The 22078-nt window shown below is 41.9% G+C and overlaps 1 protein-coding gene across 1 annotated transcript in view; it reads left to right on the forward strand.

Moving 5' to 3' along the window:
- Window positions 1–22078, forward strand: part of zgc:171482 (zinc finger protein) — a 46455-nt gene that overhangs the window by 15456 nt on the left and 8921 nt on the right. Inside the window, exons 2-6 of the mRNA XM_033979824.2 lie at window positions 559–675; window positions 3362–3454; window positions 8499–8667; window positions 11562–11819; window positions 19660–19756. Of these exons, the coding sequence (XP_033835715.1) occupies window positions 559–675; window positions 3362–3454; window positions 8499–8667; window positions 11562–11819; window positions 19660–19756 (734 nt within the window). The remainder of the gene's footprint in view (window positions 1–558; window positions 676–3361; window positions 3455–8498; window positions 8668–11561; window positions 11820–19659; window positions 19757–22078) is intronic.

Below are 22078 nucleotides of genomic sequence, written 5' to 3' on the forward strand. Positions count from 1 at the left end.
AGGCTTTTAATAATAATGCGTTTCATATTAGTTATATTTAGTATTTCAGTATTGACTCCTGTAACTCTGCTTTTGTAGAGGCAAAACATGGTGAGGAATTATTTTGTTTTGTCAATCGTTTCATCTGCCAAGAGCTTCACCCAAAATCCTCTTGTTTAAAAATATTTGGATAACGCTAATACTGCACCTGTTCTTCTATTTGTATTTTTTAATCTCCATGGCAAACCAAAATGATTATTTGCTTATAGTGTTAGCATTAGTATAACACCCAAAGCCCCATGAAACAAATCTATTTATCTTTATATTACACTGAGGGCTGATGGGAAGACAATAACTGTTGACCCTCGTGGCTGGTTTTACCGAGCCTGATGTTAATAATGAATAAAAAATAAAGAATGCACAAGCTTAACCCAGAGCAACAAGATGCTCACCATGTTTGAGTTGAGATTGGAGGCAGCATCTAAAACAGTTTCTACTTAGATGCACTTAGATGCGTCAAACTCAAAGTTAGATTTGGTTCATTGGCATTTCTGCATCTTAACCTTGTTTGTGTTGCAGTCTCAGATGAAGATGAAGTCTGCGGGCGTGGTGGATGGAGGCTTGTTCACAGAGAGCTACTGTAACATCTGCAACGCCCAGCTCATCTCAGAGTCCCAGCGCACCGCACACTACGAGGTCAGTGTGTCTTTACAGGCTCCTCTGTTTCTATATCCAAACATTCTGCTGCTGCCACTCCTCCGACAGCCGCTTTCCTGCACTCGCACGTTGCATTAGTCACATTTGTACCAATTTGTGGTCATGTCGTTCAAGCCAAGCTCATCCATAATACATATAGTTAATGCAGCATGGTAATGATAGCACTTACACAGCAACATGCACACGCGGCTTCTCCTTTATGTACTCTCGCTCACTCCCTCACACTAATTTAATGAATTATCATTAACTACTCAGCCCTGTACTTATTTAACTTAGAGGTATGTGTGCTCACTTGTGTGGACTGCAACAAGGTTGCCCTTGATTACAACGCACAACTGGGATTAACAAGCGGACTAATGAGGACAAGGGCCTTATCGGAGCGAGCTAACCAGGGAGGACAATGTGTCGGTCTGTATGCCTTATCTGGTCCTTCTCTCACTATATAGACGGCATGGCTGCCACTGGCTGCAGCCAGTTGACAAACTGTTCTAGAGCATTTGCTCCTGTCACACTTAAGGCGCTGAGGTCAGTGAGCCAAGGCAAAGAGAATTATTTATGGGACATGCCGCATATGCTGCATTAGAATCAATCATTTTGTTGGTTGTTTGGTTGTATGTTGAACCGACTGACTCATTGACGTAGTCATTGAAATACATGCACTGTAAATCATATAAAGCAAATTAAGACTTTTTACAGGCAAGAGCAGCTGGCTGTGCGAAGCAAGCTAGAGAAACCCTGACATAAAAGGTCAGAAAAATATAAATGATCCTCACAACATGTATGTATCACAAGTCTAAGTGACCAAAGCTGTTACTCAAGAATCTGACAAAGGGAGTCACACACAACATGTTCCACACAATATTTGCAATGAATCTCACAACTGTTTTGTTTAGAGTCATTTTCTGCCTCATCTAGACATTCAAGACAAAAGGCAAACAGAAAGTAGAGAAACCAGAGTCAGAGTATACACTCCATTAGAGACGTCCATGGCGACATAAACTCTCACTTTTGTCCCGGGGCCATTGACTTCATGAGCATTTATACAACATAAACACAACAAAAGCTCTGCCAAAATACATTCAAGTTGTCTGACAAGTGAGGTACATGATTACAGCCCAGTCTCCAAAGAGCTTTATGTGAAATGAGAAAAAACTCAAAGTGTACAGATACATGTCAGTGTCACCAGACTATCACCAGGCTGCCAATCGCTCGTTTATATCTGTTTTCCTGTGATCAGTGTGAAAAAGCATCTGAGTTGAGCTGCCACAGCACACTATAGATAATAATAGATGTGATATACTCGAAGAGAGTCAAGGTCAGGGCAGGCCAATAAAATAATATGTATGGAAAGAGATGGCCGCATCAACATGCAGAGCTGTCAAACCCACAGCCACGTTCAGTGTTAAGATGTGTCTGGAGAATTTCATTAAAGAAGTGGTGAGCTGCCTCAAGGACACCCCTGTCTGCTCAAATCAAACCACTGTGAGCTTCAGCTTATTATCGTCCACACAATATGTCTCCATGGATCTGCTCGCAAACCTGCTGGTGGACAACATTTATCTAAGGAGGGCTAATGAGAAGGCTTTAATGGGGTTTGATGTCCTCTGATTTAGGACTGGAAGATGTTCTGTAAATGTGATCATTTTCTTTCTAGTTTTATGTATCTAAAGATAAGAGATGTTTTTTTTCCAAGGCTAAAAAGGCCAGTTTGTGTCCTCACAGTTATGGACAGATATATATAAATAAACTTGGTCTATAAATCCAAATTTGCATAACATAATATTTAGGTGGTTTTCACAGTAGTTTGGTCGACCTAAAAGAGCATTTACCCACGAGCTCCCAGAGCGGTGAGCCTGGGCCCGTGTGAACATGACCGTCACGTTCTGACTCTCATTCTCGCCGCTCCGAGAGCGTTTGAAACAGGTGGTCTTGGAGCGGCCCCTCTCACACTCTGGAGCGGAGTGAATGTGGTGTGAACACAGCCGTAATATCAGTGATCCTCCTGCCTCAGTCTGCGCAGGTGAGCCTGGGTCTGTCTGCGCAGGTGAGCCTGGGTCACGTTAGGGGAAGTGAGCTTGTGTATTCACAGAGGTTGAAGAGCGTTGTCATTAAAAATAAGTTCAGTGATCAACTGATGGCCTCATGTGGCTGATGGTGTTTTGATGCTCAGTGTCTGAACAAGGACGAACCAAAAGTAAAGTAAACAAAACTAGTGTACGCTGGTGTCGCTCCACAGAGCTACTAATGTGTGAAAACCATCTTAAAGATGCAGGAAGAACATGTGGACCTGTATGTGTGAGATTTTATTTATTTGATATATATATATATATATATATATATATACATATACATATACACATACACACACACACACACACACACACACACACACACACTGTATATATGTGGGCGTGTGTGTGGGTGTGTATATTATATACACACACACACACACATTAAAGCCTACATGTCTTATCTCTTCACGGGTGGGGGCTGCTCTGACTTGTTTACTAGTGGCACATGTAGACCAGTGCAAACAGCTGAACAGAGATAAAAGGCTGGATGGATTAGCCGAGCTGGAGTGACAGTGATTGATTTTCTTCCACTTGATAAAATGAAGTGTTCTTTAGTGACTAACACATCTCTCTTTCTTCTTTTGTGTTTTTAGAGTAAGAAGCATGCCAATAAAGTGCGCTTGTTCTACATGCTTCACCCTGAGGATGGAGGACCTCCATCCAAAAGGCTGAGACCAGACAACCCTGTAAGTCTATCCCAATGCCTCTTACTACCAAACACTTCAGTCCAAAGATGAGCAGATGTGTCCTTGACACACTTTCACAGGCACTGAAAGTGACCCGCTTCTGAACAAACCTCCTCAGCTTATTCAGTTCACAGAAGCAAAGGCTCATGGGAATAATGGACCACTTTGTTGCATGCACTCCCAAGAACCTGTGTCTTAGCCCCTGTTTATTCCCGTAGGGTTTAGTAGAAATAGAACAAGCCAGGAGGCTCACTATCACACTGCTGCAGGCCATGGTTAGGGAAATCCACACATTGTTAAACCTGAGTGCGCTGTCGGCCGTTGTATTTCACATTCAGCTATATGATGCTGCGGGTGTATATGCAGCATCATATAGCTGGAGTTACAGTGACCTTTATGACTTTTGTGCACATTGCATATTTCTGTCAGTTTAATATGGTGTTATTGTACATGCACGTGGCATGCAAAGTCATATTTGTAAAGAGAATGGATTACTGTGAGAATTTCAACTGTACATCTTCCAATATTGTGGTACTGTAAATGGCACAAATTACCCAACTACTTAGGGCAGGTTCCCAATACGGCAGAATTGCGTGGTCTCCTTATGGAGATATATAAAGGACACATAGATGATGGTGTACAAACACATACACCTGCGTCTCCATCTGTCTGCCTAAGTGAGACGTGACTCAGCCCTCCTGGCTCTCACTTCACATGGGACACTAAACACACACGAACACACCACATGCTCCACTCACACCATACTACAGCCTCTCCTGCAGAGCTGTGACAAGACTTCTCTGAGACCCAGCCAATGCTTTAGCGCCACAGCAGAGGAAATGACCCATGAGAAAGGACAGGGGCTGATTATTGATTATTTATAGAGATCGATTAACTTCATAGCATGTAGCTAATGCAATGTGATGAGCGTTATGACAAAATAAACTGACATAATAGTTTTCTTGGAGCCAGGTCCCAATTATTCCCACTCATGACTGACGTGTAACAAGTATTTTTATAATGTCTTTAAGAAAATAAATAAAATGTGCCTAAATAAATCACTGATGATGTAAGACTGACTTCATAAAGTCATTTTACAGCCACATCTGCAGTGATGAGGACATTTTTTCCTGGTCCAACATTTTGTTTTGTAAAGCGTTAAACCAACAAATTGTTCAAAATCACACATAACCTCTGACATAACCTGCACAACACTGACATTCTGTTTGTGTACATAAAGCCATCTTGAAATTGTCTTTTTGGTGTAAAATGCCATGCCTTGAGGATTTTGTCTCACCACATAAGCGGTTTTGTCATAGAGCAAACATGGAGAAAGTAGGTCATAAAGGTGCTCGGAGATGAAAGTAGGTGAGGAGGAGGGGGCTAGAGTCTGTGTTCTTCCATATCCTCTTCCTCTACAATCCAATCCAGGTACTACAAAACGGTTTATTTCCCTCACTTTTCACCCCGCTCTAATGCTATATTTGCTCTGTGGTGCTTTCAATTTACACTTTGAGCACGTCTCCTTACACCAAATGAGTGCGTCTGCTTCCCCGTGCTGCTCCGTGTGTATATTTAGCAATGTTTCCCACAGCGCCTCAACACAGAACAGTGGAGGAAGAGGCGCAGAAAGCAACAACAGAAGGGGAGCTAGATAAACACAGCTAATTAGGATCCTATTGTCAGGTGACTAAAGGCGATCAATACACCCAAACAAAATCTATTCAGACATCACTGTCAAATATATGGAAATAGCAAACACGAAGTCAATGCAATGAGGTCGTATGCTAATGGTGTCAACAGTTGTTTAAGGCAAGTGAGGTAAAAGGTAACCCAGACTGAAGCTTGATGGTAGAGAGCGGGCGCAAGAGTGAATAATAAATCAGACGAGTTTTCCTTGTTAAAAACAGTTCAGTGGAATGGCAGCTGTAATGAGCCCGGAGCCACCACACGCTGCAAGACATTGTTGAAAAGTTTTTTAAAGCTAATCAGGAAGAAGAGTTGTGAAGTTTTTGTATACCGGAGGGCACTCTAGGTCATGGTACACAAACTGTATAACGAATGTAGAGGCATTTTATATGATCCACACTTTCTATTAATAGTGAAAATATACAGTTTACGTTGGCTGGAGATAGTTGTTTAAGTAACACTAAGACCCACATTGATGAAGCAGTTCATTTACAACACTGCTGCACGCAAACCAATCATGGGGAACATTATGAGGAGGCATGGAACATTTTGTAAGTGGCCAAATTAGAACGTGTAAGCATGCATGAGTTCTACAAAGGTCACGTAGTAATGGCAAGATGACTACGAAGGTCAGAGAATGTCCAAAACTGCAGCTGCTCTGGTCTTTAGTGCATTCTTTCCCCCCATTTCTAGGGACGACAGTGGCATAGTTGGTAAAGGGTTTGTCCACAGGTGTCTGCATACACTGTGACATTTACCATTTTATTTATTTTGCTTTTATTTTGTATTTATTTTCCATTTATTTTATTTATTTTGCATTTATTTTGCATTTATTTTGCATTTATTTTGTATTTATTTTGTATTTGTTTAGTATTTATTTATTTTATATTTATTTCATTTATTTATTTCTTTTGGATTTATTTTATTCATTTTGGATTTATTTTGGATTTATTTTGCATTTATTTTGGATTTATTTTGGATTTATTTTGCATTCGTTTAGTATTTGTTATTTATTTTATATTTATTTAATTAACTTTTTTATTTATTTTGGATTTATTTTTATTCATTTTGCATTTATTTTAGATTTATTTTGTATTTATTTTGCATTTGTTTAGTATTTATTTTATTTATTTTGTATTTATTTTGCATTTATTTAGTATTTATTTATTTTATGTTTATTTCATTTATTATTTTATTTTATTTGAATTTATTTTATTCATTTTGTATTTATTTTGTATTTATTTAGCATTCATTTTGTATTTATTTTTTCATTTTAATTTTAATTTTTTTCTTTAACCTTTTATTTAAACAGGTAAAATGTTGTAGAAAACTAATCCTCATTTACAAACATGACCTGGCGTGTCCATCAGGGTCTGTCATGGAGGGAACAACGAGGACTGATGGCTGCTGTGGTCTTGTTGTTGCAAATAAAAGTTTTTGCTGTTTCAAGGAGAAATATTCTGAGTGGTGGTGAAAGTTTAGTTCAACAAAGTTTTCGTTTTTTTTAAAAATAACAGTTGGAACAGACGGTAAAGCCATGAACAGTGATCGTTAGACTGCAGTGGATATTTGGTTTTCCAGTACTGCAAAACATGATAAAAGCTGAAATGCCCATGAAGAAAGGATGAAGAAAGGCTGGTGCACAAAGTCAAAAGAAGAAAACATTATTCTGAAAGCAGCACCCATCATCAACACTGTGGATTTGCACCATGAATAAACATTACGAGATAAAATTAGAAAGTGTGAAAACTCAAACGCTAATTTCCAGTGGCACCACGGAGAATTGTTTTTGAAAATCAATTTTAACTCGTCAGTAACGTGATCGCAAAAACAGCACATGTGGTTTAGGGAGGCACGACGGCCCAAAGGGAAATATAGAGGGAGGGCGAAGGTTTACAGGGAGGGGCTCGAGGCGCACATGAAAGACCAACGAGGAAAAGGGTGAATAGAGAGAGAGAGAGAGACGTGAACTGAGAGACAGAGCGGAGCCTGGAAGGTAAAGGTGTCCTTAACTGTGGCGTCCATCGCGGCTGATGCTAACCCGCTCTGACACGGGCAAACACGCACATCCAGACATGCTGCTATTATTGTCCTCACCACCAGCGGGCCGCTCCTCAGCCAATGCACCATGACACCTGGGCCACGGGGAGCACTGGTGTGAGAGGGCTCCAGAGAGGTGCAGGTGAGGGGTACGGAGAAGTAGGTCAGGAGACGCAGGGGACGCACGGCTGGTATTTTTAGGAGAGTGAGGTATGGGTGAGGTGATGCACTTAAATATCACACATGATTAAACGCAAACTAAATATACTAGGGGTGAATGAAGTTTGGTGTGGTGTGATGAGATGGATAAACATGTTTGTTTTTTTTGCAGACAGGTGAAAATTTTGTGTTTTAGTGTCAAAATATTCAGCGTATTTGACTAGAAAGAACCACAGCACAGCAAATACGATAAAGATATTTATTGATGATATGAGAAGATGTGGCTCTGTCTCAGGACGCTGCAGATTCAGGACCCCTTCCCCGCTCTGTAGACGGCGAAGTCTTCGGACTAAAAGATGAACAAGAGACACAGGGTGGGAGTCAGGGGTCAAGAGACGTTGTTGCCGGGATAAATTCGTATAAACGGGGCTTCTGGGTGATCTGAGGTGTGGTTGAGGTGAGCTGCGGTTCGCCGGAGAGGAGCAGGACGAGGTTGAGGCGCGGTCCTGCTCCTGAATCTCAGTCAATCGTATTAACTCCGTGTTTTTTTAGGAGACTGACAGACAATTGAGTGTACTGTCCCACTGGGAGATGTGCGTTAATAGAATAATTAAAAGAGGATGTGGTTAATGCCAGGGGTCTATTTTGTTTCAATCACTGTATTTTACGTTGTGTCTCTGCGGAGCCATTACTTTTATTCAAATGCTGTTTCGGTGTCAAAGGGGGCTGTGATTTTCTGAAACCCTTGTTAATTGATGTCATTTTTCCATCACCGCAACAGAAAACAGCTGGAGGCTCCATTGTTAATCACAGACGAGTAATGTAAGCGGCGGTGTTGACTTGCGTGTTCGTGCGTCAGTCAGATGCCTGCTTTTCTGTTTGTGCCGGTTCACCTGTGGGGAGCAGCGGGCCTCATCATTAGAGCTGTAGAATCCACAGTGGCCGCAGCCTCCGCTCAGGGATGGATGAATATTTGATCAGGCCGCTCTTTGCTTAGCGTGTGCAAATATGTGAGTGCCAGATTGAGACGGAGCCCGTGGAGGTCAGCACATAGTTCACCTTTTGATATCTCACCTTCCATTTTCATCTCTGAGTCTCTTTTTTCTGCCAGTTTTATCATATTCTGCTCTTAACTGCTTGGTTTCCTCGCTTGCAGGACTGCGCAGAAACTGAAGTGGACCGGAACAAGTGCTGCACGCTGTGTAACATGTTCTTCACCTCCGCCATTGTGGCCCAGTCGCACTATCAGGGCAAGACACACGCTAAGAGAGTCCGCTTGGTCCTGGGGGAGCCGCCTGCAGCACTCAACAGCCCCACAAACACAGGTAACAAATATAGACCACTCTACTAAAGACACACTTTCTGTTTGTCCAAACACTATTGAGTAAGAGAAGCTCGTGGCACGTTGTAATCAAGGACTTTGGATGACTGTCAGGAGCTTTTGCTGTCTAGTTTTGTGGCACTAGATCCTAGAGGAAAAAGATGAAGAGGAGGAAGACAGAACGACCTGGGAGAGAAGAAGACTTCAAGAGAGATTAGGGTCAAAAGCATCTTTCAAATAAAAACAAGATGATGGAACTGCTCTGCGGATGCCTAGCCAAACTGACAGGCTTCTGCACATAGACACAATATAAGCAGACAAAATGGCAGATACACCGAATGAACATGCTTTTGAATCTTAAAAAAAAAAATAACACGATTCATACAAGTCTCATGGGAGGAGAGAAGCAGTCAGGGATGAGCGATTCTTGAAAAGGTTCTTGTCGACCTGTGTTCCATTTATTTAAAGCTACTTCACCGTCTCCCTTCAAACTGTTCATTAAATAAACATGTTTGGGTCCATGTTAGAGCACACGCAAACAAAACATCAGATAAACTATAACAAATTAGTTATTAAACTTTGAAGACATGTAAAAACATTTCATGTCTACATAAGGAGCACATCACACTGGAGTGAAGCAGTGGTCTCTGGTCTGTGGGTGTGGTTTGTGGTACGAGACGCCTTAGCTACAGTAACTATGTGTCTCACAGCAGTGTATTCAACACAGATAATGAAGACATGGAGGGGCTCCAGCAGAGTGCAGGCAGACAAGCAGGCTTTAGACATCAATATTTAGTCGATACCAATTTAATAGCAACACTTTTTAAACACAACTATATTGCGGATTAGTACATTTATTTTTACTGACTTTAAATGCATAAATACTGAGCCATTTGGAGTCAAATTAGAGAAGCCTAAACTTACATAGTTTGATATTTGTATATATTGGATTTTATTTGACACACTGTTTATACAAACTGGGCTTGTCATTGCTTCTTCACAGATGTTTCCTACGTCTCATTTATGCAGCTGAGCCTTCAGTGTGATTGTTATCTATGCAATTATTATGCATCTAGAAACTGACATGACAGCTCTACACATATGTAATGCTCTTACTACACAAAATGTACATTTATGAAGGGATACTAACAACAACAGTGCACTGGTCAGACAGGTGCTCTGGTCAGACAGGTGCAGTGGTCAGACAGGTGCTCTGGTCAGACAGGTGCACTAATAAAGCAGCCTCATGCGTCACAGTCGTCCCCTTAAACACAACCCTTTATTAGAACATTGCACTCACATTCATCTCTCACAGAACCCAAAATCCATGTCTTTCCTGTATTTCCCTGGACCAGAACAGCCACATGTTCCTCCACACACATGTAATAGTCCTGTTATTCCTTTAATGCTGTTGCTTTATAAACATACAGGTCACAGACCAGAGCTCCTTACAGCTCCAGCCACTGTCCCTCCAGTGCTACGTCCGGATCCTCCATTTCACACAAACTAGCCCTGAAACTAACTGACTGTTTGATTAAATGACAGTCTGTATTACTAACATCTAATCACTAGAAACGTGAAACTAAAGACCAGTTATTTTTAGAAAGTCGGCGCTGCTGCGTATGTCTCCTACGGTACATGCGCACTTACTCAAAAACTCCTCTGAGGTCTGATTCCTTCCGATTCTACCATAGATTTATCATGGGGTTTATTCAGCGCTGTTTGAGCCTGCTGTGGTCCTCAGTATGCATGTGCAAGCCTTTAAAACACATGTCGAGAGTGTGGCGTCTCTACATGTGCTTTTACCCAGAACAACACAAGTTAGACACGGACAACGGCGCTTGATGCAGTCTGCTTAGTGGCCAGCAGGGTGTACTTCAACATGCTTAAAACAGGCAGAAGTGAAAGGAAAACCGGATTATTTGGATACATTTAGAAACTATTTGATTATACTTTTGACACGTGATGATTTTGGACATTACTGGACATGCACTGCTTGCCTTAATTGCCCTGACCACACGCCCCTGAGGCTCACACTCCATGACTGTATTCAGATTAGTCACACAAATCATCTGTGAGTGGGCTTTTGTTTTTCTGACAAGTCCAAAGTCTAAACAGGCTGCATTGTGGCGTGTAGTCATCGTAGGTTCAAAGTCATTGACACTTTGTAGCTGGTAAATCAGCACATTGGGCAAACCATCTGGCATTTGGTGAGCTTTCTCTGAGAGCTGGCGATGGACCTAACACCCGGAGCTGTGAACAAACACTTTGCATGGGGATATTAGCACATAGCTTAAATAAAATACAGTCCTTCTTGATTTGTTATTGTAACTATGTAAAATTGTGAAAGCATCCAAAGTCGCTCTTATGTAGCGTCACAGCGAGAGCCTCGGCAGAGTCCCGTGGACATGTCTGTGCCGTTGGCTATTAATGGGCGATCACCATGGTAACAGTGTCATGTCACGAGGAGCAGGTCACCTGGAAGTCTGGCATTTTTTTTCTTCTAAGGCAGAAGGCCGAGATGAGAGAGAATAATGGAGATTAAAAAAGGATGAAGGTTGAGAGGATGGTCTCCAGAGATACCGACCACTAGGCCTACCTGAAGACTCGCCGTGTTCATTAGACTCGATCTACAACTATATCAAAACCTGTGTGATAGGTTCTATAGATTTCTATTTCATGTGGCTACAAAAAGTCATTCACTCTCTTCTCTCATGTGATGTTCTTTGTGGAGAAACCTTTGCGTCATGTAGTGATTTGCACTTTGCTTTGGCATTCTTTTTCAGCCAGATGTCCTTCCCTTCAGTTCTTCTGTTCAACCTTGAGGCCAAAATCTGCTCTGTTATGATCCTGTAATCCTGGATATTATTTCACACTCGCCCTCTTATTTTTTCCCAGACTCTTCGCCACCTACTCCACTGCCCACAGACCCAAATTTATGCCCCAACCCTGCCCCCACGTTGCCTTGGCCCGTGACTGTGGTTGGGGCGAACGGCGGGAGAGAGGCGGGGAAGTACTGCTGCTTATGTGGAGCCTGGTTCAATAATCCGCTGATGGCACAACAACATTACGAGGGCAAGAAACACAGAAGGAACGCCGCCCGGGCACGCCTCCTGGAGCAGTTAGCTGGCAGTCTGGATGCCACGGAGAGCACAGGTCAGTGTCTTATCCCCACACGAGTGATGAATGAGACTATGGAGCGGGAAAGATGATAACGGGAAGATCAGCTTTCAAATCCGTAGCAATGAGACTGCAGTATAAACAGAGAGAGGGAGGGGCAAAAAGTGTAGATTAAACACAGCGATTGTATCTCAAAAAAACGCATGAAACTCAAAACACTGTATTTATCCAGTGTTCAACATATAAACCATTAAATACCAAGACGTTTATAGATATGGACAGTCTAATGAACCTGTCAAAACTCAGATTGATACTACAGCGCTAATAAGGTTAGCTCTGTAATATCAATATGGAATACCAAACACGGAAATAGATCAGCGCAAGTTTAAAATCCAGCTCGCAGCACAAGGTTACTGCAGGTACTGGGTAAATAATACCAGCAAATAAATAGAAGTAGTACACCGCGTTGCTATAAATGTTGAGTTAGAAGTTGAAACTGATCAGGTTACTTAAATAAACAGCACATCTCATGGGGCCTCTGATTGCAAGTGGCCTATCCTTCAGTGTAGGTAATAGTAATACTTAGGAAATAGATACTGGCTTTACGCTGATAAAATTGGTGCACTGTTTTTGTTTGAGATTCTTGTCGGCGTGTCACATATGCGAGGCGATTCTAACGGCTACTCGTGAAAATGCACAGCCTGACGGTACATTACCCACTGCCTGTAGAGAGTGAGTTTATGAAGTTGGTGTGTATCAAATGTAAAATGTACTGTTTTATTGAGCAGGCGGAGAATAGGAAGACACCAGAGTTTTATGCTCAGGGGCCATGTCACTGGTAGCGTATTCTTCCTAATTTACGAGAGGTGCTGCAGAACCACTACAGAGCTCTTGGAGAGTTGTTTACTAGACCAGCAGTCTGCGGGCTACGTTTCTGTATAAGCCTATGCGATGAAAGAGTTAGCTCATCCATCATAAGAGCAAATATTTGTCTCCGCCTAATTAAGTGTGTATCTACGTCCAAGTCCGATTTTGACACATCGTATTCATCATGTGTTCGCCGCGGTCCAACCTTTTCATGTCGCGTATCTGGGGATAGCGGCTTTTTCCAGATGTAGCAGAGACCTCGCTCTTAACAACTCCGCTAAAGCTGGTAGAACGCGCAAGTCCAACCAAAATAGTTATATTAGAAATTATTTTTTTTAATGGGAAAAATGCAATTCAGCAGGAGCGGGTGCTTTGATTGCTATTCCGCGCCTCTTTATTCTCCCACACACTTCTGTCCGCTTACAAAGGCACGGAGAGAACACAGATTTACAAGTGTCTCTGCCAGGAGGATATTTTAATGAAATTATTAATAGACCTTGGCATAGATTTTTTCTTTTGGTGGTTTCATCTCGCTCGTTGCTTCTTCTGCACAATAGAAGGAGCCGTGGCCCTGTTGTTCTTTTGGATGCGTTCACACACACACACACACACACGCAGGGGAGTGTGGTCCAGGTGCCGTGTCACGAACCGTCATCTCCAAAAGCCAATCACATTAAAGGCATGAGTCACGTATGGCGCCTCCGCTGGCTCAGAGGGTTTACGTGGTGTCATGGTGGATGTCGTCCCCCCCCCTCCCCCTTTTCTCCACTCTCCCTGACCCAAATCTTTCCACCTCAATGTTTTGCGTTTTTGGAAATTCTCACACGACTACGTAAAACTATTCAACAGTGAAAGATATTTGTAACACGGCATCAAAAGCGTTTACTATGAGCTTTTCACAAATGATAACTCAGACTGTCATATCTCGCTGCACACTGCTAGCATGAACCATTAGAAACGCTATCAATCACACTTTATCCCATCGCCCAAGTCCCAAATACTGAGCACGAGACGGCTTCATTCTCATTAGGCCTGTCACGATAACGAAGTTTGAAGTCCCATATAAATCGCTGAACAAAATATACACGATAAACGATAATATTGAAACTTTAGGTCACTGATACAATAACTTTGAAGTAGAATTAGCCCCAAAAAACGTATTTATTCAACCGTCTACAGCCCAAACTTTACTAGTACAACAAAAAAGTACCATTTAAAATATTTCGTACTACTACTTTTATTGCTACTATGTCGGATATTACTACTACTAATGCTACTGCTAATACTACTACTGCTAAAGCTACTGCTACTACTACAGTTACTACTACACCTACCCCACTAGTACAACGAAAAGGTACCATGAAAAATATTCCATACTACTACTTTTATTACTACTATGTTGGCTATTACTACTACAAATGCTACTGCTAATACTACTACTGCTGCTACTACAACAAAAAAGTGCAATGAAAAATATTTCGTACTACTACTTTAATTACTACTATGTCGGCTATTACTGCTACTAATGCTACTACTAATACTGCTACTGCTAATGGTACTACTGCTACTACTAAAGCTACTAACACTGCTGCTACTACTTTTATAAAAACATCTTTCGCAATATTGTCTGATATAATAATCGTTATTGCAAGAAAATATATCACCACACAAAGTTTTCCATTTTACACAAGTTTGACTACAGGAAGTTCAGTGAAGTAAAAATAAATCCACATATCTTCACTTACTATAGTAAAAAGTATATGAAAATATAGCAATACAAGTATGACATATTGCTAAAGAAAATATAGACATTAAAATACAGGCACAGCAACCCTAAAGCAGGATTATCTCCCCCATAAAACTGGAAAAAAACACTTGAGCTGTTAGTTTGTATAGAATTAATCATAAAAGTTACGCATTGAACCCCCTACAACTCAAATTATATCGCAGTAAAGAAGATAACAAAGTGCTACTCACTGGTACAAAGAAAAAGTACCACCCCCCCACACCTAAAAAAAACGTGTTCCATCGATCGTTTATTCAAGTCCATACAGTAATCATTGTGACAGGCTTCGTCGTCATGGTTTTCTCTTGTTCTCTCACATCTGATTGTCTTTAACCAGCTCTTGAGGCGTGAAGTCTCCGGTCTGATCTCAAAAGGGAGAGGGGTGATGGCAGGTGGGCAGGGGGGAGGTAGGTGTGATGAGAAATACAGTCACAACAGAGCGCACATCCATCTCTGCCCTCGCTTCTCTTTGGGCTCCTACTTTCCCCTTCACATTGTTGTTCTTTGGCTCATTTGTCCACACCGCTCAGAGTTTGGAGAACGCCGTGTAAACCTCCGGGGTCCTGACGGCGCCCATGTCTCATCTGTCTTTCTCAAAGGCGTCCCACGAGGCTAAGTTAAATTATTTCCAGACCGATATCCCCCCCCGTGTTTAGCTCGCCGTGTCGCCTGGCGGTGTGCACGAACGCTACTGACCTTTATTAGCAGTTGTTGAATATTTCGTTTTTTGTCTCTTCCTGCCTCAAAAGCCACATGAGATTTCTATCATCACTATTTTTTACTCTTGGATTTTGTGGTGTAATTGCACGGACGGGGCGCAGGGGACGATTGGGGGGGGGATATTTTCCGTTGCTATGTGCCAGACCAACCTTGGAGATGGATTACGTAGCTGGTTGGCGAGGGAGGACGCCCGCTCGGCTGGGTTGTGTCTTTACATAAATCATGACAGGTCCGCAAACCCCCGAAGACGAGTCCGCGCATTGTGCCCCCTCTCTGGAGACGGGCTGGAGATGAGCGTCGGTGAGATAAGAAGTGAGATTGGAGAGCGAGGGGCCGGAGTAGTGGAGCAGAGAAAGTGGTGTGTAATTGATTATTGTGGTGAGTGTGGAGACAGGGCTGACCCGCTCTCCCAGAGGACGCTCACTGTGGGATGTCCCAGCTCGCGCATCCCTGCTCCGACCAGGAAGGACCAAGGGACGGGCATTAGTGAGAAAGCTCGGGGGTTAATGCTAGTCAATAGGTAGGTGCACTGCGGAACTTTTCTGGTGGAAGAGTCTGCTATTTGCTTGTCTTCACGGAGAGATTACTGCTTTTCGAATGTTCGTGGGATGGAACGAGATTGAAATTTGGCGTCACGAGTAGCACGGCCAAAATAATTAACGATTATATAACGATAATTATTAAAGTTGCTGACAGTTTAAAGATTAATGATATGAATAATTATAATATTACGAATAGGTTCCATCTTTAAACAACTGTAATAGTGTTGTACTTTAAGTGTAAACAACAATTATGTAGAAGAAATCATACACATTTTTCGGCGTATTTTGGTGATTTAAAGGCGATGATCTTTGTTGGCGATTCTCACGATTATAAAAAATGTCCCATACCCTATTAATCACAATAAACGATATTATTGTTTATCGTCCCATCCCTAATGCTATAAAATGTGTCTATTTCCATAAAAAAACAAGCAGTCAAGCTATAAATCAGATCTGTAGAGAGACAAGTTCGCCCACAGTATAAAAGCATGATTTTCAAGATATTTTTGAACAATAAAAACAGCTTTAATGACTTACTGCTGAACCAAAGTGTTAACATCTCCATGGAGACAGGCGAGTGACATACCTCCACCAGCGATTATTCACGCACCTGAGAAACTTCTGTACAAAGACAAATCCTCGTGTCAGCTGTCTCACAATGGAAAAGATTGAAGGTTAAAAGTTTCAGTCAATACTAGCATCTTTAATGTCTCACTTCTGTTGCGATGGGCCAAAAGCGTTCACACGTCGCTCGATTCAGACAGACCCACTGACTAAACCCAAACATATTCTCATATCCCACACAGCTAACACAAACGCTGCTGAAAACTATTTTTTTCCTCCTACCTTTATCTACATTTCAGAAACCTTGATCAAAAGTGCTGTTTGTTGAAGCAGTGAGGACACACGGCCAATTCTCTACAGATATTTATTACATAAAGTTGATGAATATTTAAATGTCTTCAAAACCATTGCTTCTGTGTGGATAGCTATTAGATTCTCAGGTGTAATACCCTTTAATAAATATTTAACAGTTCCAGAAAATGAACAGCAGATGAACACAAACTGAGCTAGTACCTAAGCTCCAGAGTTTAAACAATCTGCTCATTATTTTTAAGTAATAGTTCAAAAACATGGCTGGCTTCCTGCGTATGTACTTTTGGTTGAAACAGATGGTCTTTCCTATTACTGTCACTCGCTGCACAACTAATTAGTCTCTATAAGTTCCTCAAAGTTGTTGTTGGTAAAATTCCGGTTGGATTCAGTCTGGCTCTCGCCCTAATCCTGCCGCCTCTCTCTGCTCTGTTTTTTGTGATGTATTTCCATAGAGACGCATTGTCAAGCCTTCACAGAACATTCAGGGCTTGATTGCATCTCAGTGGGCCTGCTTTTGAATCTGATTCATTGTAATATTCCAAAACACATTAAAACCTATGGCGCCAGCAATATCTCCATTAAGTATTCTCCAGTGTCTGCAGTGAATACAGACCTGAATGATAATACACATTTATCTGTGTAGAGGAAAGCGATATAGTAAATGTTTCTATTTACAAGTGGCGTGGTGGTGAGGCTCATTTTCTCTGTGTGAACTGACAGAGCTAAAGCTGCTCTACAGAGGGTCTGACAATTATCTGTTCGGACCACTACCTGAAATCCCACAAGAGAAGCACAAATAAGGCTCTTCACTCAGAGCCTGGCAGAGCCTCCACTGAGAGGCCCAGAACACCTCGCTCCAAATGGATCATTACCGCTGCTGAGGCTAGGGTGAGAGTGTGCTATGCACTGTAGAGCCCAGTGTACAAGGCTATAGGTGCAGTAATCTTATTTTTGTGTGGCTAATGTGGCCTTTTACTGTAGTGACAAGCGTTTGTATGGCTCCACACCAAGGATGCCAGCAGTGCCACAAGGCTGTGCATTACCACCAGCCTCAGCTCGTCGCTCCTGTCTATTTCCTCTGTGCGTTTGGAAGATCGTCTTGTGTAATTAACAAGTCTTTGAGCAGCCGCACAAACGCTGCAAACCCACACAGCCAGCCCCTGTGGGCTGTCGCACATCAGGGGCACCCGCCCTGTGCATGTAATTAACATGGATTAAGGCGCTGCATGGTCTCCTGCCAGCTCTGCTTTATTAACCAAAACACCGCTACAGTGGCCACAGTGCATTGTCAAATAAAACACACATGTTTCTGGATCTTGAATGCCACCAGGATGCCAGTGTGGGGGTGACATTAGTCAGACTTTTTGGGAGCACATTGTGAACAGTTTTCTTTTTGCATTTTCTTGTCCTTTATTGAGTCACCACATCAAATCATCCGCCTCCTATCTGCGCAGTGAGTCACATATTGGTTTGGCTTAGGTTTCGTGCAAACTGGGCTTGGGAGTGGCACAAACAGCTTGTGACCTTTTGTGACAAAACATGCACTACAGATTGACCATACCAAATGACATGAGCGGGACTGGTGAGAGCCAGGGATGGCTGTAGGCTGTAATTGTGGTGTGTGTACGACTTCAAAGTCTGAAGAGGTACAAAGAAGAAACCAGGGAATGTTTGTGTACATTTTCAAGTTGGTTTAACATTGATGATGATGTAGAGCTTAGGCAGGTGGTCATAGTATTAGGCCCAAATGGTGCAAATAGACAAACCTGCTTAAACTGTGGACACAAAGGCTATCACAGGATCATCCCTGTTATACTATTTTTGCCTCCCTTGTTGACACACAGCTGACTTCATTATTGCTTGATCCAAATACCAACATCAAATCCGAGACTGCGCTTCCTTCTGGTGCCTAATTCAGCCATGACTTTGTTGTAAATGACTTCATGTCCTTAATCACCCCTGCAGCAAACAGAGCGACTCGCAGACAACAGGGAGCGGATATGCCACATTATGCAGTTCTAGCCCTGGCTAAATGACCTCCCACCACTCCTAACTGTATTACAACTTCATCTGCGCTACATACTCTGCCAATTACCGCCACAGAAGGTCAAAAGGTGATGGAAAACCCCGACAACTCATAAATCTCAAGGACAGAGGAGACAATTGAGAAAAGGGCACCTATATACAAATACAAGCCTTATTTTTTTTAGCAAGGCACATACACATACATTTACTGTCACACATTCGAACAAAAAACAAACAAAAAAAGCTCACACAAGGACAGCTGCGGAGTGCCTTCAAGCAATTAATTCCACACTATTTTCTCAAACAACCCTGAAGTGTCCATGTTGTTCCTCCTCAGACAGAGTGCACTGTCAAGAGAGGCTTTGTGCAAAATTTGGGAATGCAAAAATAGCCAGACAATTGTTCGGGACAAAAGCAAAGATAAAATTATGATAAATGAAAGAGTACGATTGCCAAGAAGGAAAAAAAATACGCTGCATATTCATCAACGTACGCTCTCGCCATGTGCACTTAGCCTAGCGCGCTCACACCCATTCCATTAGCTGTCAGTGTCTGCATCTTCAACCAGCTATTTTTGGGTCCTCATCTCGACCACCTGCAAACCCTCTAATTAGTTAACATCTGTGTCTCTGTTCATTTGCAGCCATCTTTTCCCCTATATACACATCTGTGGAACATACCAATCTCTAAAAGAAGATGCAAGATACAGTATTGTTTTGTTTATTTTTGAACCCCCCAGACAATTTTTACTAAAGCGATTCCATATCCAGGCTACATTAGACACAGCAAGAAAGAATACAAGTGGGCTGAAGATCTGAAAAGGCAACAGGCTTTGTTCTAATGATCACTCCAATCAAATCTTATCCAGATGCACCCCAATTAGGAAAATTACCCAGCACTTACAGAGCAGAACTACTCTTCCAGTTTTTATAGATATCTTCTCCCGCTGCTTCGCTGGCTGATAATAACTAAGATAGGTTTGGTGTTTTTATTCTGCCTTTTATGGCTGTGTATCAGTATGGTAAGTGTATTTATTATCTTCCATTGTATGTGTTTCCAGGGTTACGCAGTAGCTACTCTTGCAATGTCTGCAGTGTCGTCCTCAACTCTATTGAGCAGTACCACGCACACCTCCAGGGCTCCAAGCACCAAAACAAGTGAGTATTGAACCAAAGTCTATGCGTGGATGTAAAATGAAAGAATGGGTTTTGATTTAGATATAGTTAGTAGATGTTTCGACTGATCTTACTCACCACTGATGCGCTCATGTGTTGCCTCAGGTCAGAATCTGAAACATAGGTCGAAGGTCAGTGAAAGCGTCGTGAAAGATGAACGTCAAGGGTTTATTCGGTAGCGTAGTCACAAATGCATCCAAACTAAAAAGACTTCAGTCATTCCTAAGCACAATTATGAACTAATGAGGGAGACGGCGTGCAGGTCTATCTATATCGCAGTGTCGCTTTTGTAAATCGAACGCTATTAAACTCATATTATTCTAGTCATGGCGGCCTAAGTGAGATTCAGTTCGTGATGCAAAACAAGTATAAAAGCCATAGGAAATTGCATATCTAAAAGACTGACCGTAATATCTTTGAAATAGATAACCAGACTGTGCTAATGTGTAATGTTCGTCAGACTCTGTTGTGAAAAAGGTAAAAACAGAAGTAAAATCCTCTGCAACATCATCAATAAAATTATGCTTTTCTCTCCGCTTAAGTACAGACACGCTAACGAAATGAAAATCTGGCATTCGTTCAATTAGTTTTATTCAAATGTTTTTCTCTTACACAGTTTCAAGTGAGAGATGTATATTTAAACACACTGGCAAAATAACAGAAGCAAACACATGGACACGGGCCCATTAGGATAGCACACAGCAGATTCAACTGTGTCATGCTTTCTGAGAATCTGGAGGATAGTAACACAGCATGGTACGAAATATCAGTCCTCATTACCTCTGCAGTTTTAGTCGTAAAAAAAAAAAACACAAAAAAAAAACTAGGATACTCTGCGAAGAGAAAAGCAGTTGAATGTGGGAACGACACTGATTGATGCTAGCAAAAAACCTGTAAAACCGATGTGCTGAAATAGCTGACAAGGACACTGTATCCCAGACAACACGATCTACAAAAACTACATTTTGTCACCAACGATTGTAAGACGAAGACTATAGTTTGTGAGAGAAGGAAGGGATTTAGATTAAAGTGACTTGGATGTTATTGCTTACGAGTTAAAACTAATAACAGGACATCAGTGCAATCAAGTCTAGCCAGTGTTAGCAAACGCAGAGGGACAAAATATTGACATTTCACATCCATTAGAGGTTAATAGCCCTAAATTAAAGTTCGCAGTTGATGAGATTCATTTGGGGATAAGGAAAGATGCATAATTTTTCCATTTGGGTGAATAACGTTCTATTTTCGCACGTTCCAAATCCAGCTTTGTGCACCTGAGGTTTAAACTCTGTGCGTGCAAAAGTGTGAGCCGTCTGAGTGTCTCCTGTGTGGCATCCCAGCGGCACAGCTCTGTCTCTGAACGCACACTGAATAGTTAAAGCGTATATGACAGAGAGCATCTGGACACCAAACAGGTATGGGCTCTGGCGCGTGGCTGTATTGATCCTAAGGGAAAGGCAAAACGAGACGAAAGGTTCCACCCCATCGACCTCACTTCCTCGACTGTCACCCGTGTTGAAACCTTATATATAAATACACGTCACGGAGTATTACAAAGCACTTACACACACAAGTACACTAAATCATTGTCTATAACGGAGCCAGCTCACGGTGGTCTGGGGGATGATATCATAGGAAATAAAGGCCTTGTCACAATGTATTACGGTGCTCTTTGGGCAACATGTCCCTGTTGTGCTGGCAGATAAGTATAAACACACTCCTCACAATCCTCAGACAGATGACTAAAATAGAGAAAGACACTGAGGAACAGAGTAAATATGGATGTGGCTTTATCTGGCAAAACAATCCCATCGTGCATTTTACATTTGGTGGTCACTTTCTTTTAAATTTCCACCTTCGAGGCGCTCAAAGTCATGTTTTACTGCGCTTGAAACTAAGTAAAACTAAACACAATAAATCAAAAATGGAAACTTACCTTGGACACTGACAATGGACCAACAAATGGCATAGAGGAATGAGACACAGGTGAAACGCATTAGGGCGGGTCACGCAATCAGTATGACAGGAAGTAAAACTCAAACACGCACAGGGCTACACAAATTACAAAATAAAACCAGGTTTAGGATGGTAAAATAACTCAAGGATCTGAAGACTCAACCGATGATGTTTATGTCAAGAACAGGACTCGAACCGCCATCATAAACTGGATAGTAGTGATAGTAATTTGATTAATATATTGTAGAACATGCCTCCATATAATCTTTAGCAAATTCTACCATTAAAATCCGACTGAAGTGTTTGCCACAGGTTTATATGGAGATCACGGTGCACAAGTGTTTCATA

This window comes from Periophthalmus magnuspinnatus, chromosome 15, assembly GCF_009829125.3.
Source record: "Periophthalmus magnuspinnatus isolate fPerMag1 chromosome 15, fPerMag1.2.pri, whole genome shotgun sequence".
NCBI classification, from domain to species: domain Eukaryota; kingdom Metazoa; phylum Chordata; class Actinopteri; order Gobiiformes; family Gobiidae; genus Periophthalmus; species Periophthalmus magnuspinnatus.